Raw genomic sequence first — 21,071 nt, forward strand, 5'->3', positions numbered from 1 at the left:
CAGTTCGATGTGTCTAACCCATAGGGTCTAACCATAAGAAAGTATCTTGTGGCCTCGTTTTATTTAAATTAAGTCCACAAATTACATCTTGTGCGCACGAATTAATAAAACGTGGCCTCGTTTTATTTATTTTTCTCTCTATGAACCCTCCGGTGCTCCGTAGATCAGTAACTTGTTTGAAAAACAAAAGTAACTGTATGCATGAGAATTGAAAGACACAGCCACATGGCGCTCACCCTGTCACATGGCGCTCACTCTGTCATTAATATGTTGTACTTCTCTGTGTGCAGGAAGTTACTTCGCCAGCCATTTCATCATGGGGGGAGAGAAGTTTGACTCCACCCATCCGGAGGGTTACCTGTTTGGAGAAAACACTGACCTTAACTTCCTGGGGACGAGACCTGTGGCGGTAGGTGTTCTCACACTAATCATATCAAATCAAGTTTTATTTATATAGCACATTTATAAACGATTTTTGGTCGAGCCAAAGTGCTGTACATAAAATAAAAATAGCCTACAGTAGAAACACTTTACAGCAAATACAACAGCACAGATTGTTCAGAATATCAGTATGACAATACGACACCCTCTGTCCTTAGACCCTCACATCGTACAAGGAAAAACTTCCAGAGAAAACCCACAGTTTAAGGGGAAAAAATGGGAGAAACCTCAGGGAGAGCAACAGAGGAGGGATCCCTCTCCCAGGACGGACAGACGTGCAATAGATGCCGTGTGTAACTATCAGCTGTTTTAAAGGGAAACTCAAGTTTTCAGTGCTTCATTTGTGTACCGTGAGTGCCTACCAAACCACAAACTGATATAATAAGACTGTTAGGGGTTTTCTTGTTTCGAAAACACAAGATTCAAGCTATTCATATAGTATTTGTCTCCACTTCCTATGACACATGCAGATTAGAATATACAGCCCGACATTTGAGTATCCACCCCCACGGGGTGAGAACTGCTTTTCTAGCATGCCAATCATAGCAGACTTGGCTTTTTCAGTAAGGATCTTAAGGAGACCGGTGCTAAAATGGAGTGTTTCAGACAGAAATGTTCAAACACAATGTGTATATTGAGCATTAAATCAGTGTAACATGTTCTCTTAGAAACCCAAAATACAAGTAAAAAATAAATATAATATGTCCCCTTTAAATGTTTAAAACTCAAATAATCTCACCAAAAGTCTGACCCTGATAGAGATGTCAAGGAGCTGTAGCATTTTCCAAAAATAATTTTGGCACATCCGACTTATAAATTGAAATTGAGTAGTGTGGGGGAAACTTCTGTATCAATGGAGAGTTAGAACTCAAAGAGACACGAGGAGAGCTGGAGCTTTGATGGCAAACACTGACGGTTTATTTGGAGCTTCGGCCGGAGAATTCACAAGACATGTCACGGGCCACGGTTTGACCACACGGTTGAGATGCCACAATCAATTCTGAAGAACCCTCCTGTAGCTCCAGGTTTTAACTAGTTCAGAGTGTAATAATCAACATTCTTCAATAGGTAGACTAAACAGCTGAGGGACACTGAATCACATTTGTTGTTGCTTATGGCTCGAGGTCATCTACACCCGAGAAGGATGTGTTCTAGGTGTCCCACAACAATAACTATCACTGACCGAAAGTTGCCTGGTCATAAACTGGTAACAACAACATGCTTGGGCAGCCCCTCCTTAAGGGAGATAGCGGCTGCTTAATGTTGAGCATCTGCATCAGAGGGCAAAAGGTAAACATGTATACAGAATTATTCCCTGACAAGTAGAAGTTTTTGTCAACATTCAGGCCGAAAATGAACATTAAATCCTCAAATTAAACATTTGATGAAAATGCTTTAAGTATTTAAACAAAGCAAGGAATTAAAATAAAGAGATCTCAAGTATCTTCATTATCCATTCATTGTTTTTGTGTCAGAAAATGTTATAAAAAAAACAGCTCAGCATGATGTCTTAGAAGTGAAAAAAAGACAGCGAAATGGCCATTTTTGCCACTTTGCCTTGAAAGATGATTTAAAGTCAATAATCTTGCGTCAAACGGCTCCTTCAACAATCAGTTAAGATGTGAAGCCGTCTCTTGTCATTGAACAGCTGGTACATTTCACCAGTCGCACATTGGCAATTAACAAGCTTCCAGACTGTCACTGATGGAAATGTATTTCAACGTCTCATCCTCAACCTAATTAAAAGTGAAATGTATGTCTGCCGTCTCCCTCGTTCAGAGAGCCCAAAGAGCCACGGTTCCTCCGGAGGGTTCCTTCAACCAAATAATGAACGTGAAGGTTAAACAATTGAGAGCCGCGGATCAAAAAGAGCTCACATCTAGAGAGAAGATAGAGAATTTGTCACAGACGAGTAACGGTCACAGGCTTGAGCTAATATGGAGAGCTCTATCACAGTGTGTGCTAATCTCAGTCTAGACTGGGCTCCTAAAATTAGGAGTGCAGTTTTTCTCCCGATTTATGTGGGTGTTTATAATCCTACTGTTGGCACAGGATGCAGCTGGTGATTTTCTTTCATTATATAATGTTTGGTTGTTTCTAAGCAGATGGTGCCGTGGAATAAAACCAACCGCAGTTGTTGTGTTCCCGATCTCCTCCTGCACCGCTCTACAAATATGATAATGGTTAGGGCAGGCTATATTTAGGGTTTTCAGAAACGCCTGCCCGAAGCACACAGATTTACAAAATGGACGTTTACCCTTTCTAGAATCAATAAGTCGCTCACCACTGTGTTTGGGACTCAAATATCGAATCAACTCTTGGATGGATTCGATGTATACAGATATTAATGAATCACTCATGATAACTCTATACTGTCTTTGGTGATAACCTGTCTTTTCAAATAGCACCGTAATGAGGTGGGCCTCTTTGGGTTTTGGTAAAGTGTCCCAACAAATATTGGATTGATTGCCATGCGATTTGTCAGACACATCAATGTTCCCGTACAGATTAATTATACTAACTTTGATTGGTGCTTTTCATGTGAGATCTTCTGAGCTAAACTTAGTGTTTAATGCTAGTTAGGCCTCACTTCACATCTAGGGCTGTGAGCAAAGGGTAATACAGAAATGTGTGCAGGCCTGATGTGCATCGCTTCTTTGAGGTGAAGACGTTTGTGGCTAACATTTTTTTGTAATTAGTATTCAAGTTACAGCTTGTTTATGCGAGTCCAATGAAAACTGGAAAATACATTTTCTACACAAAATACATTTATTCTGTAGTTTTACACTACAGGAAAGGTTACAAACATACTTAATACTTGTTTTTTAAGATAGCGCTCTACAAAACTACAAAAAAGTCTTAAAGCATAGAAATGCTTCACAACTTAAAAAAAGAGAAAAAGAAGATTGCTAATAATAAAACAGTCCCACAGAGCTGCTACCATGGCACTCGACCTGTAGTACAACATTATTTAAAAATGACCTTTTAATTCTTAAGGAAACAATCACCTATATTTTATATTTAGTCTGAGCATGTATGAGAAAATACAGTGTGTTGCTGTGAAGTTTCCTGTGAGTTTCCTAATGAATGCTTATTTTCAGCATCTGTTACCCCGTGTGTTTGTTTGTGTAGTTTACAGGCGTGACTCCCGCTGAGCCCAGATGTGTAAAAGTACTGAATATGGTGCCATTCACAGACACTCAAAGTAATATGTATGTATATATATATATATATATATATATATATATATATATATATATATATATATATATATATACACACGGACAGATGAGGGTGTGTATGGAGGTATCTGACCACATCCTGCATGTTTCTCCTCAAACCAACTCTCCTTTGGTTCTCCAAAAAAAATACGGAGTGTGGAGAGGAGCCAGTTCACCTCCTGGGCCACTGCCGAAGTGCCCTTGAGCAAGGCACCTAACCCCCAACTGCTCACTGGCGCCGGCTAGACTGGCTGCCTCCGCTCTGACCTCTCAACTGCATGTACATGTGTGCATATAACTGTGTGTATTTGTATATGTATGTGCATGTTGTAAAAAGTGTGTACTGTATTACCTGTATAAAAACGTGTTTGTGTGTAGGACAGAGTGGAAACTGAATTTCCCCCTCAGGGGATTAATAAAGCTTCTTCTTCTTCTTCTTATTCTTCTTCTTCTTCTTCTTTCTTTCTTTTATTCTTTTGGTGGAGGATGTACTCGGAGAGCTGAGGATGGGGAGGAGGAGGAGGGGATGAGGAGGAGTGTGGATTATGAGTGCTGGAGATAGGATGCGATTAGGATGATTGCGGAGGAGAGGAGTTTGATTATTTCGGCTATTATGATGGCGTATTCTTCTTCTATTACTTGTTCTTCTTCTTCTTCTTCTTCTTCTTCTTCTTCTTCTTCTTCTTCTTCTTCTTCTTCTTCTTCTTCTTCTTCTTCTTCTTCTTCTTCTTCTTCTTCTTCTTCTTCTTCTTCTTCTTCTTCTTCGCTCAGTCAACAACTTCTGGCTTCAAACACATAACAAAAGAGTGCTGAGAAGTGAACCACAGAGTGGGTTAAATTCAAAGGGTGTGTGTGACAATTTTACACCAGGGTTTTATCGGTAGCAGTCACTAGAGAAAATAATGCAAGGAAGGTATTTCACATCTTTGTCTTGTCTGCGTTTGCAGAAATGTGCCTATACACTGTCTGAAGTGTCAGCCTCGTCCCTGGAAAGACCCAATCTGAGCAGATTTTTTCGCTGTGGCTCAGCACTTGTCAGCACGGATCTGGCGGGTGCTGACCAACCGAAACGCTCGTGTTAAGGTTAAACCAGAAGCAGCCGGGGCCATTGTGTAACCCTGACTTTCCTGTGGTCAAGAGAGGAATGTCGGGCGGATTGAGGGGAGATGAATGCTGCTACTCTTCTCTCTCATAACAAGTATTTTACATTTATAATTTGTTTCCTTTCAGTTCCCCTACGCAGCCCCTCCGCCTCAGGAACCAGTTAAGACGTTACGAAGCCTTATAAACATCCGTAAGGACACTCTGCGGCTCGTACGGTACGCACCTTTCTTGTCTTGTCAAATATTCTTCAGCAGTACTCAGTAAAGTAAAAAAAACACATATAAATGTAGCAAAATAACATCAAATAACAATATTTAAGGCTATCCTAAAAGCTAAAAATGTCCCTTATCCCAAGAAAATAAGCATGATACTTATGAAAAGAGATTATAGAAACGTATATCTAAATGATTTCCTTTAAATATGATAATTGAATGTCATCAAACTATAACTGAATCCAACTTTGACAGATAATTTCTGTATGATTGACTATTAAGGCTCAAAGCACTCTTTAGCTGGGATAATGCCTGTGTGATAAATATACACTCCATGAATCATTTACTCAAACATTAAATGGAGTTTGAGCCTGCTCATATTCCTGTTCTCTACTTGAAAACATTCCCCTTTGTCCTTATCTCCTCCTCCCCCACCCGTAGGTGCAGCGAGGACCTGAAGCTGCCGGGTGACGAGGCGGAGGGGAAGAACAGGGCCTGCTACAACGTAGAGTTCACCTTCGACGCTGACACACAGGTGGCCATAACCATCTACTACCAGGCCATGGAGGAGTTTCACAATGGAGTGCCAGTGTAAGTGGAAACAGATTTTGCGATCAATATTTGGTTTTGGTTTGGCAAAACTCATAGATTTTTGTATTATCAAGTCTCCCTTTTAATATTTTGCATTGCTCTTATATGCACACCTTACATATCATCAAATGTACAAAGTTATTCAAATTTAGAAAAAAAATATTCTCAGCTTTGTTGCATGATTTACATTGCTCTCCGTATATAAAAAAAAAGACAGGCTAGTATAGAACAGAGAAATGTTTGAATGAATATTCATGCAGACATTCTCAATTATGACGATTTTTCTGACAAATATTGCGATTGCGATTCCATATGCGATATTTGTTTTTAAGCGACCCAACGGAGGTTTATTGTAAAATGCGGCCATATCTCCGGCTAGGAAGGTCGCATCAACGTGCTCCCGTCTCTAGCAACCCCGCAGCCCGAGCTACGAGTGAAAGAACTAAACTTACATGAAACTTCTGTCAGGTTGCTTTAAAGGGCCTATCATGCAAAATGCACTTTGTGATGTCTTTTATACATACATATGTGTCCCCGGTGTGTCAGGAAACTCACGCAGCGTCAGAAAATAAAACCCTCTCTCTTTTCCTCCGTACCCAAATCTCTAAAAACGGAGCTACAACGAAGCTGATCCAGATTTCCATCCGCTGTGACGTGTCCATCCGATCTGACGTCAAATCGGCGGCAGACCCACAGAAAATTGCTATCAGAAACAATGCCTGACGTGTTTTGGACGTCTTTGTTTAAATTAGCAAGCCTCGCTAACACTCAGAGCTAACCTGTACTGTAGAGCACGTGTTTAAAAAGCAGGAAATAAAAAAAGGGACTCACCTTGTGGTAAAGCGCAAGAGCATTTGAGCTCCATACTGTTTCAGAAATAATCCTTGACGTGGTTTAGAACAGGATGGCGTTTTATCACAGCAGAATTTAACTTTATCTCCGGTAGAATTCTGATCAGGCATTAGCTCCGCCTCCTCTTCTTTCTTTTTTTTCAAGCTAAGGACCCAAAATCTGCGTTTCTCTAACAGGGCTTCAAAAGAGGGGTTTGAGCAGTATGAGGCATGGCTACAATGGCTGATCTGTTTGGTATTTTGAAAAAAAAACTTCACAGAAATGTTTTATATAGGTACGGCCCTACAATATATTTTTCAAATATAGCATGATAGGTCCACTTTAAAGTCAAGCTTCAGTTTAAGATTCACCCTGTAATAGATGTAAAACATGTGATGGAGCATTACTAACCTGACTCAGATGGTTTGCTTCACCAAACGGAATTTGATTTAAAATCGATTAATCGTTCAGCCCTAATGACAGCGCAGTTTTACACATCTTATACAAATATATGCTTACTTATGTTGCAGAGCTGTCTTTGATTGTATTTCTGTTCAGACTAGATGAAGAAAATGCCTTCAACATGAGTGAATGCCACATTTATATATACAACAACACCTGTTTTAGTTTAAACAGAATGCACTTGAAATCAACCATTAAGTACTCCACATGTCAGGCTGCAGCAGGCATAAGGAATCATATATTTTGTGCTCTGACTGTGTGTGTGTTCCCTGCAGGTACTTGCCTCAGGACAGCTCTCTGCAGTCTGAGACGGTGCATTTTAAGAGGGGAGTGTGCCAGCAGTTCTGCCTGCCCTCACACACCGTCAACCTCAGCGAGTGGGCCGACGAGGAGGTGAGCCACTGAAACACAGGCCTGTATGAGGCTGTAAAAATCCACATACATAAGGGCAGATACAAATGTACTGTCTTTCTCTCCTCAGCTGCTCTTTGATGTGGACAAAGAGGTTTTCCCCATGGTGGTGCAAGCTGTTGTAGACGAGGGGGATGGTGAGTGACTGTGTTTATCACACTGATGGTCTGATGTGAAAGTAGAACTGCAGAATCTTAAGCTAAGGCATCTGCACTGTTTTTTGAATCCTTGCAGAACATCTGGGCCACTCTCACATACTGCTGGCTACATTTGAAAAGGTAAGAAAGACACTTTTTTTTATCAGAGAAATTGCAGCAGAGCAAGAACCATTTATTGACAGGTCCCTTTTCAGTAACTTTTTTCATTATGGTTAATTGTTTGAGTCACATGTGATGGTAGGTATTTGTTGTTTTAAGTTTTTTATGACTGCTCGCTTCAGAAAAACCGGATAGCAGGACTTGATGCTGATAATAGCATCATGTCCTGATGTGTGGTGATGAAATAAGTTTATTTAAGAATCAATGAGAAACCATAAATATTATTTGAACTGTGTTGTCCGCAACTAAGGAGAGATGATTCAGCATTCAATTGAAATAGCTCAGAAATGACCTTTTAGACTTTTGACCCACAAAATTATAAAATGTATAATAATAACTGATATAATAACCATAACTATAGAATCTTCACACACTGACAGTACTCTTTTGTTTGAATCTTATGCATTTTTACATTTTGGGGAAATCATTCACAAATATGCTGAATTTGCTATTTGTGGTTACTGCTGGAAAAGCACTGCTAGATGTTTAGACATAATCACAATACCTACAATGAAGATTACTTTTGACGATTCTCTTGCAAGTTCTGAACGCAAGAATAGAAAAACTAGGGGATTCTTTTGACAGAATTTTACAAATGAATGAACATTTGTTGCTTTCTTTGGCAGCACATGGACGGGAGCTACTGTGTGAAGCCTCTAAAGCAGAAACAAGTGGTGAATACTTTTATTCTCTCCCCTTCCTGCTCCTTTTGTGTAACTTTCTTTATACTTTTCAAAGACAAAGATAAACCAAAGCTTTATTTCCCTCGTCGGAACCATCTTTTACTCTTCACTTTTTTCCTATCCCAGGTGGATGGAGTGAGTTATCTACTGCAGGAGATCTATGGGATCGAGAACAAATACAACAGCCAAGAATCAAAGGTAAATATCAGACAGCACTATCTTCTCTGAGTGCGTCAGGAGTGACATGATAGTTATTAGTTAAAATAAATCGTTCTGCAGCTCGACTTTACAATCCTTTTTTCCTCTCCAGGTTGCTGACGATGAGATCAGTGACAACAGTGCTGAGTGTGTGGTGTGTTTGTCGGATGTGCGAGACACACTGATCCTGCCATGCAGACACCTGTGTCTCTGCAACGCCTGCGCAGACACTCTGCGTTACCAGGCCAACTGCTGCCCCATCTGCAGGCTGCGTGAGTTCCCATGAGCAATGGAAGAATTTATTTTCAAATTAGAGGAAAAAGGCCTAAAAAGGGAATTCATTTTGATAAAAGCTGCTTCCCAACGTAAATGCTATCTTAACTTGTTTTTATTACAATAATTCCTTCTATGAATCCATCCATAATGTTTCATAAACTATTTATACTGTGTTATAGCCTGCTGAATAACTAGGTATAAGCCCTAATTCACATTATACATAATTTAATAATGATTTTTAAGGGACAATATTAAAATACTTCATAATTGAAATAGTTCAATTACTTCTAAAACTTTCTTCACTTAAATCACAGATTTGATTATATATATTTTTCACTTTACTTGAAGCAAACAATGAACACACATAGTGACTTCTAACCAGCTTGTAATGTGTTGTACTGCCTATACATCAGGACAAGCAATGGATCATAATTAATACTTGAACAAATATTGAAAATGTTTTGTCATCTTCATTTTTATTCAGCATTCAGAGCTCTGCTGCAGATCCGAGCCATGAGGAAGAAACTGAGTCCTCTGTCACCCTCCAGCTTTAACCCCGTCATCACTTCACAGACCTCTGACTCTGAGGAACACTCGGTGAGAAGTCGTTGACACAGAAAACCTGAATAAACATAACATTCCCAGTCCCAGTGAACTCACCAGTGTCCCCTCCTGGTTTCAGGCGTCAGAGCACATCCCTCCAGGCTACGAAGTGGTGTCTCTCCTGGAGGCTTTGAACGGCCCCCTCAGCAGCACCGTGGTGAACCCTCCTCTCAACTCCGGTCCCAGCAATGTTGCCGGAACGCTGCCTCCGTACAGCAGTGAGCCTCACCCAGCGCCGGCCCGCTCCCTCTCCCCGCTCGACCACTCCAACTCCAGTCAGGGACTCAAACTCAAGAAGAGTGGTTCAAAGTGAGTATAAGCGACAGCTAATGCTAGCACATAAGCATTACATCGCAATAATCTATTAAAAATGGTATTGGCTCTATTTTTCTTTGCATTCAGACAAAAATGGGTACCACTTTACAATAAGACTACCCTTATAAAGGGTTTACGAATAGTTTGTAATTAATTAATTAATAAGGTTATGAACACTTTATAAATCATTAATGAGCTTTTATAAGACATGAGATAAACAGGGCGACTGTGACCGGTTGCTTGCCAAATAGTGAGCCCACATTTATCTGTACTGCTAAGTCTTATATTGGCTACTTAGCTTACTCCAATATAAGGCTTAGTCATCTTGCCAAATAGTGAGCCTGTGTTGATGTATGAAAAGTATGTTAGAATGTTATAGAATTATAACCTAATTATAAACGCTTTATGAATCCTTTATAAGGGTAGTCTTATAGTAAAGTGGTACCAAAAAATGTGTACTACGAATATATGTGTTTGTTAGTTTATTATTTATTCCCAGAAAGATATCCTGCTGCTCATGTTGAGTATGATTAACAAATATATGCCTATGTTTGCACTCCAATTTATATTTGTATTAGTTTAATTTAATCTGAGTGGTTTGTATTATTATTTTAATATCCTATTATGAACATTAAAACAATAATCTAGTTAACAATAGACGTATGTTTTGTTCTATTATTTTATGGAAACAATCCCCGTCATTATGTTAAAATCCTCTCACTGTTATTTCTGTCTATTTCAGGTCACTTTCCCAGAATTCATCTGTGCTTCCTGAGGAGGAGGACGAGAAGTCTTGCAGTGAATCCGAGGCCTGTCGCCACAAACTTGCCATAGACCAGCAGGAGGTGTGTGTGTTTGTATGAGTGTGTGAAACAGAGACAAATAGAAAACACATTGGTCAGATACTTCTAAAAGCTTTATGTTGTTGTTGTGAGCTCCTCTCTAACATCTCCTCCCGTTGTTACAGAACGGATTGACTCCAGACAGCGAGAACCTGACTCTCTCGTCCTCTGGAGCCATCGACCAGTCGTCCTGCACCGGAACCCCCCTATCCTCCACCATCACCTCCCCTGAAGGTACACACACACACACACACACACACACACACACACACACACACACACACACACACACACACACACACACACACACACACACACACACACACACACACACACACACACACACACACTCTGTATATTTTATATTTTCCTTACCTAACATAACCATAGACCAGCAGACCAGGGCCCAGGTATATTGCTAAAAGACAAACAACAGCATTAATTTGATGCATACATGTAATACAACAATATAAATCATAACACACTTTTTGTCACACAATGCAGACCCAGAATTAGATCATTTAGATCAGGGATGGGCAAATGGCGGCCCGGGGGCGTCTATCGTTTTTCCAACCCAGTTTAGATTTAACCACGCCCACTTCCGCATTACACAAGGATCGACGTAGCTCTACGCGATAGCGTCATAGACTTCTTCTTCTGCAGTTATAGCGGTTGCGGTAAAGCAGGATATTGAATAGTTGTTTTGTGTCTTTCCAAAGGATTTGTTAACTGAAAGTAAACGATCCTGTAATCAAAGCCATATCGAAGAGTCCTGAGATTGTATTACTGGTGTTTTATCATCTATAAATAGCCTGTGTGTATCCTCAAATGTCGTTTTCAGGACAAACAAAATACGTTTTAAATATCTTATCAGCTGGTGTAAGTGCAGAATATCGAATATAACCTTGACTATTACTGTGTACTTCATTTATCTGACAGCATTATTTAATGATACTATTTTATATATATATATATATACACACACATTTATTCATTTATAAACATATATATATATAAACACACACATAAATGTACTCACACATGTATTTATTCATTTATACACACAGATGTATTCATTCATTTATACACACACTCACATATATACACTTTATATTAATTAATTTGTACACACACACATATATATATATATAAACAACACAATATAATAAAAACAGTTGCAATAATAACATAATATGGTATGATCAATTCTACCCTTTTGTTTTTGCTCCATTTCAATTAAAAGATATTTTTCAAAATCAATATTGGTGGGGGCTCTTTTGCAAAGATAATCAATAACACCACCTGACAGTTGTTACAGATTATACAGCATACTTGTTACTTACACACATGTGCGATGGTCCCAAAAAAGCCAAAATCTGCACTGTAAAAAAATATATACATTTATTAGGCACTGTGAATAAGGGTTGACTGTGTAATAATCATGCCTGTTATTAATGTCAAATGTTATATGTTGAATTATATAACAAAATAGACATTTATAACATATTATAAATGTCTATCTTTAAATAAAATATTAAATAGATACCTTTACATCCCAAACAGAAGGTAAAAACCTTAATATGTTACATGACAAACAAAAAAACGAAACATTATATAATAATAATAATAATAGATTTAATTTCTTAGCGCTTTTACAGGTGCTCAAAGACGCTTTACAGATATAGTGAAGGGAAAAGAAAAGGAAGGCTATATATACAGATGTTTGCTAATGTATCCCTCTTATATCCATCAGGAATTCATATTAAATGATTAATTAACATTACCTCAGCACAGCATAAGTGTGGTCGTCAGTCATATTGACAAAGAAGCACTATTATATTGTATATTGTATATTAATATGCGGCGTTTAAAAGGACGGTATTTCACTTGTCAGATTCAGATTTTGCGGGTGTGCCGCGTCTATGACGCTATCGCGTAGAGCTACGTCGATCCTTGCGTAAAGCGGAAGTGGGCGTGGTTAAATCTAAACTGGGTTGGAAAAACGATAGACACAGCCCGGGGGCATAACATTTTTTTTTACTTGTAGTACTGATACCGTCCACTAGACTCCTAGTTACGTAGCGAGCTGCGTACATATTTATTCCACTGTTAAATAACCTGTTCAATACAAACATGACACTTAACATGCCAATAACATTTCTGTGAACTGATATTTGTTTAGTGAGCTTATTAGAGCATGTTCCCTGAAAGATTGTAAAATGTCAATGAAGATGTCAGACTTAGTATATTTGTTAATAATTACATACAATACATGGCATTTGTGTGTGTTCCAAGTGAATCTGTGGCCCCCTGGTGGCCAGTTCATAAATGATGTGGCCCCCACCACCATCCAAGTTGCCCATCCCTGATTTAGATAATGACACCAACATTAAAACTGATATAGGCTTGGTGGCATCATGAACATAAACCAACTGGCCTTTTAAACATGCAGCAATATAATAATGCTGTAGTATGTGGAATTGCTTTATGCTCCTTGTACTGTACATGTAAACATTAAAATCAAATAAATAATCCTTCTTAATGTTAAAGAATAATGAGTCTGATATAGTAGTCTTACCAAAAAATCACAGCAATGTTTAAATACAAAGACACACGCTGATAAAAAGAAAAGAAAATCATCAGATATTCAGTGAGACAAACAGAAACGACAACAAAAAAATATATAAAAGTCTCTCGGGGCTCATGAGCTCATTCTGTATTTCAGCCTCTTTCAAACATTCATCATATTACATAAATGTGATTTTACATGTAAGACTCATGTCTTCACGTTTGTGTAAAAGCCTTAACTGCAATCACCTGCTTGGACCTAGTAACATTATTGTGTCAACATCAACAAGGCATTTAATGCTGTCAGAGTAGTCTATAAACATTTCCCCCTTCATGTTGCGACCGAGGCTGAGGAGGAAAAAACCAACCCTCCAGGCGCTGCATCAAGCATTTTAACATAAATAAATAATAAGCTTGTACCACCTCAGCACTTAACGTCTGTGCAACTGGATCTGCTTTTATGGGAATTCTGCTAAATGGCTTTTTGGCACAAAACAGGAAGAGGAGTGTTATTCCAGCTGGAACAAAAGGTTCCATAAAGTGACCAACATGGTGAATCCCAGTGTAGTCCATCCCATGTCTCTGACAGAGCTGTCGAATAAATTGGAATACTCTGGTTTCAAATATTCACTACTTCATGAAAAATGTAATGAAACAAAATACAGAGGGAAGCACAATAAGATGGTTGTTCAAGGTGCTCACTTAAAAAAACAGATGACCAGAACATCCAATAGGGTCTGAAGGTAAGATTATTACTTTTTGTAATTGTTATGGTGGGAATGTTACCCGGCAACCAGAGGAAACAAGTCCTCGGAGCCGGAGCCCGACCGTGATGTGTGTGTCCGTCTGTCTGTCAGACCCAGTGAGCACCAGCCTGGTCCAGTCAGTGATGTCCATGGCCTCGTCCCACTCGCAGCACTCCCACATCAGCACTGACACCATGTCCTCCATGTCAGGGTCCTACCTGGCGGGGGCAGAAGGCGAGCCCGGGGGGGACGAGGGCGGAGACGCTGAGGGGGACGAGAACCAGGACGCCCCCATGGAGAGCCGAGGACCGTCGCAGCAGGACGGGGTGAGAATCCAGGGAGGGAAGAGAATACGCTGCTCCATCCCGACATCTATTTAAAGGGGACCTATTATGCAAAATCCATTTTTCATGTCTTTTATACATAAACATGTGTCCCCTCTGTGTGAAGAGACTCTGAGAGTTTCAGGAAAAAAGATTCTCTCACTTTTTGTCCTGATCCATTTATATAATAACCTGTCTGAAAATGAGCTGATCAGATTTTGGCCACTTTATGATGTCATTACGATGTTTTGGCTTGGGTAACCATTAGCCAATCACCAACCAAGGAAAACCCCCCCCCACCTTATCACCCGAATCTCCTCCTAGAGCACCATTGTGTTCTTTTTAACCAAATATCTAAGTAAGTACTTTTGAAACAGAGGGGATTATGCGATGCTACAATGATCTGTTTGGTATAGAGAACCGCAGTGACGCATCCTAAAACCCGGATGTAAACTCCTTCCGGTTCCTTCGTCAAAAATGCAATGCAATTTCTCCATAGGATTTTGGAAAATAGCTCGAAATAAGGTCTGTGGTTGACACACAGACGGATCACGTTTTGTTCAGCCGGATAATATCCACATGTCTACCCTACTTTTATAATCTTCGAAGCATAAATCTAGTCGCAAAATGCTAACGTTATGCTATAAAGGAACTACAGCAGGGTCGCTGCTTCAACGTCATGCTAACTTAAGATCCATATTCAAAAATACAGATTCTAAATTGTACAAGTTGAAGCGTTTGTTTGAACAATTTGCAGGAGGCAGGTACTTGCTTTCAAGCAGAACAGGGCAAACAAACTTAGCGGGAGTGTTTACGTGTTCAGTGTAATGACGTAAAACGGCCTGGACAACTTCTGTAGTCCTATTAAGCCCCATGTTAACAACCATCGTTTTTTCAGACACGTAAACTCTTCCAAAATCACCAGTGGCGTCACTGCTGATGTATTTACAGTAATGTCGTGGAACAAAATGTGATCTGTCTCTTCAATTTGTGTCAAACACAGACCTTGTTTGGAGCTATTTTCCAAAATCCTATGGAGAAATTGCATTGCTTTTTATCGAAGGAACCGGACGTGGTAAAAATGCTAACTTACTTCCGGGTTTTAGGATGCGTCACTGCGGTTCTCTATTTCGAGCCAAACACTTCAGAGACATGTTTTGTATATATCTGAGACCTATAATATATTGATGAAAAACGGTATAATAGGGGACCTTCACACTTTGGTTTCCTTTGTGTCTTTCATTCAGGAGTTTTCCCAGGAGCCAAAGGAACAAAACTACTCAGTGGCTGTGGAGGAGCAGGACTCAGAGGTGAGTGAGACCTGGTGGGCCATTGTGCTTGTTTTTTTAACATGTTATGAATAATATAATTAGTTCTGTAAGTAGTTAAATAATTTGTGTTTTGAAATAACAGCTCTTTAGTTAAGGGATATTCAGATTTGGAGCTCTTGGATGAAGAGAGAGATGATGATGTTACACCTGGTATAGAAGAAGAAGAGGATAAACAGATGCAGGAGGTTCAGATACAGACTCTGAGACAGATAGGGATGTGCAGGAAAGACGTGGCTCTCTGTGAGCCAAGAGTAGCACGTATGTTTTTGCTTTTTATTTTTATTTTAAGTGGTGTCATGAAAAATACGAATTGCCTCAGGAATGCAAACTTTGTTCCTATGAGTATGGTCAACTGGAGATTCCATAAAACTAGTCAGATGACCCAACAACCCGTGCAGACTGGAGTCCCATTCAGTACTTTTCCTAGTACATTGACTACAAAGTCTTTGAAGATGTGGCAGCTTTCATAAAAAAACCAACGAGTTCTTTAGTGGCTACATTTAAAGCAATGTTCAGATCAATTACTTATTTATTTTTTAAACGAAGCTGAATTTATTATTGTATTTATATCACTCTATAAGCATAATATGTTACATAGTTCATCGGTTAATTCTGTTTTTTCACACTAAAATGGTCTTGACGTCCTCTACAGTGCACTTAATGTTACGTTTGATTAAAAAAAGTCTTAATTGCAAGATTTGTTCAAGAAGACACTTTTTTTGTTTTTAAAATCTTTAACACCAACAAATATGGATTGAAGCGCAATATTTTGTTTTATAAAAAACATGTTTTGAATTTTGGAAATTATAACATTTATCTTTTTTCAATAAATCTTGACATTTGCACTTTGAAGAAGAGTCAGAAACGATCAAATGCAATTACTGCTAAAACCCAATTTTACAAAAAGTATATTAACAAAAATATTCATGTAGCCTAATTTATAAAAAAAAGAAAGACCTGAAGCGTATAATGTTGATTTATATTTTGAATATCAACATTACATATATACTAATACTGAGCTCTCTCTGTTTTCTCCAGGGGAACGATGTCACTGAAGAGGACTGCTCCTCCCCGTCCAATGGGAAAGGTAACTATGGAGACCATCCCTCACCTTTCACCCCTGCCCTCTCACCTCCCTTTGCATTTTGTTGCTCTCATGCTAAGTAAATAAGAAACTGTTCATGCAAACTACATATACGGAACTGAGTGGTTCAACTTATATATTGTTGCTATCTCTGAATAATTATGAATCATGGCTGAGAAATGAAAACAACTTCAAAACAAAGGAATCCAATGTCAGATTGTGTCCTCTAGATGGGGCACTGGGGAAGTCCCTTTTATAATGCACATTGGCTGAAAACACCAAAACATGCATTATCTGAGCTGAGGTGAATGGCTTCTCATACAGTTCGTGTGCAATAGAACCTCGGTCTACTTCACAGTGAAGGCGGCAAGAACGAAAGCTTTTCCATCCACAAAAAATCCTGTATAAATTGGAAAAGTACTTTGAAATGAGTGGCAGAGATCAGGAAACAGAAATGAGTCCTTTTCATGCCATTTATTTCATCTTAACCTCACCCCTAGATTCCACCGGGTCCGTCTGCGTGCGTTCGCAAACATCGCAGCCACTCTAGTCAATGGGTGCTATTCCACCAGACGCGCCGCGTTACGGCTCAGAAGTGTCCCAGAAGCGTCCCAGAAGCGTCTCGGCGCTGGGCTCCGCTCAAAATAGGATGCAAGTCTATTTTCGACGCCGGGCAGGAAGTGGAACGGTCAGAGCATCCGGCCCATCCCCAAAATAAACTAATTTTGCAGACCCTATCCCTCCGTAGTCTTTCAAGTAGGAGGAGAAATGCCAGCGTTCTCCTCCGGTTTACAGGCACTGTTTTCTTACTGCTGAATTTAATGACCTGTAATCAGGTTATTAGCAATAAATATCGACTGATTCCCATCGATCGGAGCATTCTTTCATTCATAAAAGGAAATGAGCACCTACAGGCCTCCTGTGTACCATAGATGAGGTTCTGCTGCACACTAGGCTACTGGCTTGCTATTGCATGGTTTGCACCTCTTTATTATCCAGTATAAAAAGCTTACATGTGTGCTTGAGGATTTACTGTATAAAGGCCATCATTTACGTGTTTGCCCTTCAAAAGCTCTGCATCGTTTGCTTTTTTAAGCCGCTGCATCATGATGTCAAAGCTTCTTCTTGCTCCATCTGTGTATGGGTGTCTGTGTGTAAGAAAGAGAGCTTGATGGAGTGCTAAAGTCAGTGTTGTGGTGTACAGAGTGTGAAACCCTGACCTGTAAGACTTGAAGAGAAACGACGTGGTCACCTTCATTTTGAAACCGTTTGAAACGTGTGTATTTACAAGCTTGTAGGTGTGTGTGTGTGTGTGTGTATTTACAAGCTTGTGTGTGTGTGTGTGTGTGTGTGGTGTGTGTGTGTGTGTGTGTGTGTGTGTGTGTGTGTGTGTGGTGTGTGTGTGTGTGTGTGTGTGTGGTGTGTGTGGGTGGTGTGTGTGTGTGTGTGTGTGTGTGGTGTGTGTGGTGTGTGTGTGTGTGTGTGTGTGTGTGTGTGTGTGTGTGTGTGTGTGTGTGTGTGTGGTGTGTGGTGTGTGTGTGTGTGTGTGTGTGTGTGTGTGTGTGTGTGTGTGTGTGTGTGTGTGTGTGTGTGTGTGTGTGTGTGTGTGTGTGTGTACGTGTGACTCCTGGGGCCAGCGTGAAACGCTCTTCCTGTAAAATACAGAATGACCTTTGAGTTCTTTAGGAGGCGAGCGGACCTGAGCTGCCTGACAGACTGTGAATGTGCACACGCGCTGTAGGGTGTATGTTTGCATCTCGCACCATCGCTGCCAGACAGCCTCTGAATGCCCTGCCTGTGTCTCTGTGCTGAGCTGCCAATCATCCAGTTCATCTTCTTCCTCATTAGCGCGCACACACAAACACGCACATGCACACGTACACACACTGGCTTGCTGCAGGCATGACGCACTTGATGAAACATGTCAGTATCTGTTATCTGGCCATGCTGGGAACGGCAGTAACATGCTAATCTTAAAAATGCTAATCTAACTAATATGGATATTTCTAGCTCATTTTGTCGGCTTACCTCATTCATTAGAAAATCAAAAGAAGTTGAGAATATGACCACATGTTGGGGGCTTTCAATCAACTATTTTAAATTATAACGAGACATGGAATATATACCAAAATGTCTGTTCATTTCTTTAAATGATTCCCCTTCACTTCACCGTCAGTGTGGCTAGTTTTTAGTTCAACCAAGTGAACATTGTGGGCGATCAAAGTTACATTTGAGTGCAGTAAATTAAAGTGGATATCAGTATAAATCAAAATCTCTTTACAAAAAGTGAGCAATTCGGATGAAAACCTCAATCATGATATATATTTCTTTATTATGAAGATCCATTTAAACAATACTTAATTTCATGGTACTATGCAAATGTTTTCAAACATCCTGCCACACCGAAAAAAACGAGTAATTAACCAATAAATTACTGTACAACCAACCGGAGAACAGCCCTTAACACATTTAGACAAAACTGACACAAGTCTCTTCTACTAAATGAGTTCATTTTTTTTTCAACAACCTCTCCATTTTGTATGTGTCTTTCTGTCCAAAAACCACCCTTTGCAAGTATCTGATCACACACATAAGGTGTTTCTCAATGTCGAGTACGCTTGCTTGGTAGCACATGTCTTCCGAGCGTCTTGCTTCAGAAGCGAGGCAAGAATACTTCCTAGCCTCGGAAAACGAAGAGTGGAACAGGCGAGCAAGTGTGCAGGTGTGCGTCACATGAGAGGCCCCGCCTTACATTTTCCGCCACAGATTTGGGGAAATTGGTCCGTGCGCAAAGCATTGTGGGGATTTTAAGACCGCGGAGTCTACACATTTGCAGCCTCGAAATTTCTCCAAACGAAGTACGCCGGGCTCGGTAGAATTCCAAGTATGCTGGACATTGGAACAGTACGGCGGCCCTCGATGACGTAGTATGCTTGAAATAGTGGCTCTGGAGCAGCTTTACTCGCATGAGAAACACCCATAGAATTTATGAAGCAGAAATTCTTCAAAATGATTCTAAAGACACTGAGGATCAGAGCCAATGCGATTTGAAACCACCAAAAGCTTGACCTCACCTTTAGGTCAGATAACTGGTGGTAAAATGCAGAGATATTCTATAATTTATTATTTTCTTCATGCCGTTCCAGCATGGCCAAACTCACCCCTCCACCCCTCCAACTCTTGACACCCTCCCCCCCCCTTCCTCACCCTGCCTGCCCCACTCCCCCCCCTGCTGTGCCTGGCTGCTCTTGTTTGACCTTTGCCCTCGCTTGCAGGTGGGCGGAGCAGGTGTCCAGAGTTGGCCAATAACAATCAGGGCGTCGCCCTCTGTGACACGCCCTCTTTGGGATTGGATAATGAGCAGGCTCCCGACAGCCGATTCGCCGGTGAGTGGCAACCTCTCGAACATGGACCAATGAGAGCTGAGGACTAGGCATGGGAGTGAGGAAGATGAGGGGGAGGGTAATAAGAGAGAAAGAGTGCATGAGTAAAAAGCAATGCTTTTTGACACATTAGCTTGCTTTGTTAACATGCTAATGCTTTAAAAAACTACATAGAAACAAGAAAATTGTCTTTTAATTAGCAGCAGTTAGCGACCAAGACTAGCATCTCTGCTTAGCATGAAGATCTGGAGCCTTCCTTCTTCTCTTCATCCCTACGCTATTTGGTGTTGTGTTGCTTCATTGCTTTTCCGGTTAGCTGAGCACTCTTCCCCTGCTTTAGCCAGAGCCCTTGTGTTTGTGTGTGTGTGCGTGTATCTTATTATGTGTCTGAACAAAGCTTTCTGCATGCTGTGTTTACGGTCTGTTTGAGTGTGAGAGAGTTAAGAGTCTGGTCCATCCCAGAGTTTGAAGGTCATGTCAGCGTCTGCCAGCTTCCGAGCCGCTTCGCCAAACATCTGCAACTCATTCTCACAGCCCTCCATCTTCCCTCCATCTTCCCTCCATCCTCTCTTTATCCTCCACCCTGCTTTGTAACACTCGGCAGGTTACTGCGATGAGAGCTAAAGGTGCCAATTTTCTTGTTGATTTACTATTTTCTAAACAGTTGAGGTCAAACTTGCTTCACAGCCTTTAGCTCTGCATCCTTCTGGTAGTGCTGAGACTCCAAAACCCTGATTTACCTTCACCCCATTGAACCTAACACCCCTCTTTGGTCCTTTATGGTGGATGGTGTGACATGTTTTCTCTTTCTGTGTCGTAAAAGTGTGTTGTTATCTCTTTGTTTCTCTTCCTTTTCCCTCTCTCATTCTTCACATCTTTTGCTGTCCTGGACATTTTCTTCCCCATCTCTCTCCTCTCCTTGTCTTTCTCTTCCTTCTTTCGCCTTCTTTTGGATGGACAGATGAGGAGTCGTGCCCAGTGCACATTGAGGACTAGGTATGGAGTTATGGCTAGATGCTAGAACAGACACCAGGGTGATACGTCGTAGATTGCATGCACCATAACAATCATCCTCTTGTTGTGTGTTTACCAGTTCATCACAATACCGTTTTAATCAGTAATCAAATAT

At 40.4% G+C, this 21,071-nt stretch overlaps 1 protein-coding gene across 6 annotated transcripts in view; it reads left to right on the top strand.

Moving 5' to 3' along the window:
* Positions 1–21,071, top strand: part of rnf157 (ring finger protein 157) — a 28,224-nt gene that overhangs the window by 4,394 nt on the left and 2,759 nt on the right. Inside the window, exons 2-19 of one of the 6 annotated variants that reach the window (XM_034213483.1) lie at positions 291–409; positions 4,893–4,981; positions 5,420–5,569; positions 7,138–7,255; positions 7,344–7,410; positions 7,508–7,551; positions 8,217–8,264; positions 8,400–8,471; positions 8,584–8,743; positions 9,232–9,344; positions 9,430–9,659; positions 10,408–10,510; positions 10,633–10,741; positions 13,873–14,147; positions 15,392–15,454; positions 16,514–16,562; positions 19,835–19,945; positions 20,904–20,938. In XM_034213483.1, coding sequence (XP_034069374.1) covers positions 291–409; positions 4,893–4,981; positions 5,420–5,569; positions 7,138–7,255; positions 7,344–7,410; positions 7,508–7,551; positions 8,217–8,264; positions 8,400–8,471; positions 8,584–8,743; positions 9,232–9,344; positions 9,430–9,659; positions 10,408–10,510; positions 10,633–10,741; positions 13,873–14,147; positions 15,392–15,454; positions 16,514–16,562; positions 19,835–19,945; positions 20,904–20,938 — 1,955 coding nt within the window. The remainder of the gene's footprint in view (positions 1–290; positions 410–4,892; positions 4,982–5,419; positions 5,570–7,137; positions 7,256–7,343; positions 7,411–7,507; positions 7,552–8,216; positions 8,265–8,399; positions 8,472–8,583; positions 8,744–9,231; positions 9,345–9,429; positions 9,660–10,407; positions 10,511–10,632; positions 10,742–13,872; positions 14,148–15,391; positions 15,455–16,513; positions 16,563–19,834; positions 19,946–20,903; positions 20,939–21,071) is intronic. The other 5 variants (XM_034213501.1, XM_034213458.1, XM_034213492.1 and 2 more) reach the window with 5 other exon arrangements.

Source organism: Gymnodraco acuticeps, unplaced genomic scaffold (genome assembly GCF_902827175.1).
Source record: "Gymnodraco acuticeps unplaced genomic scaffold, fGymAcu1.1, whole genome shotgun sequence".
Classification (NCBI taxonomy): Eukaryota; Metazoa; Chordata; class Actinopteri; order Perciformes; family Bathydraconidae; genus Gymnodraco; species Gymnodraco acuticeps.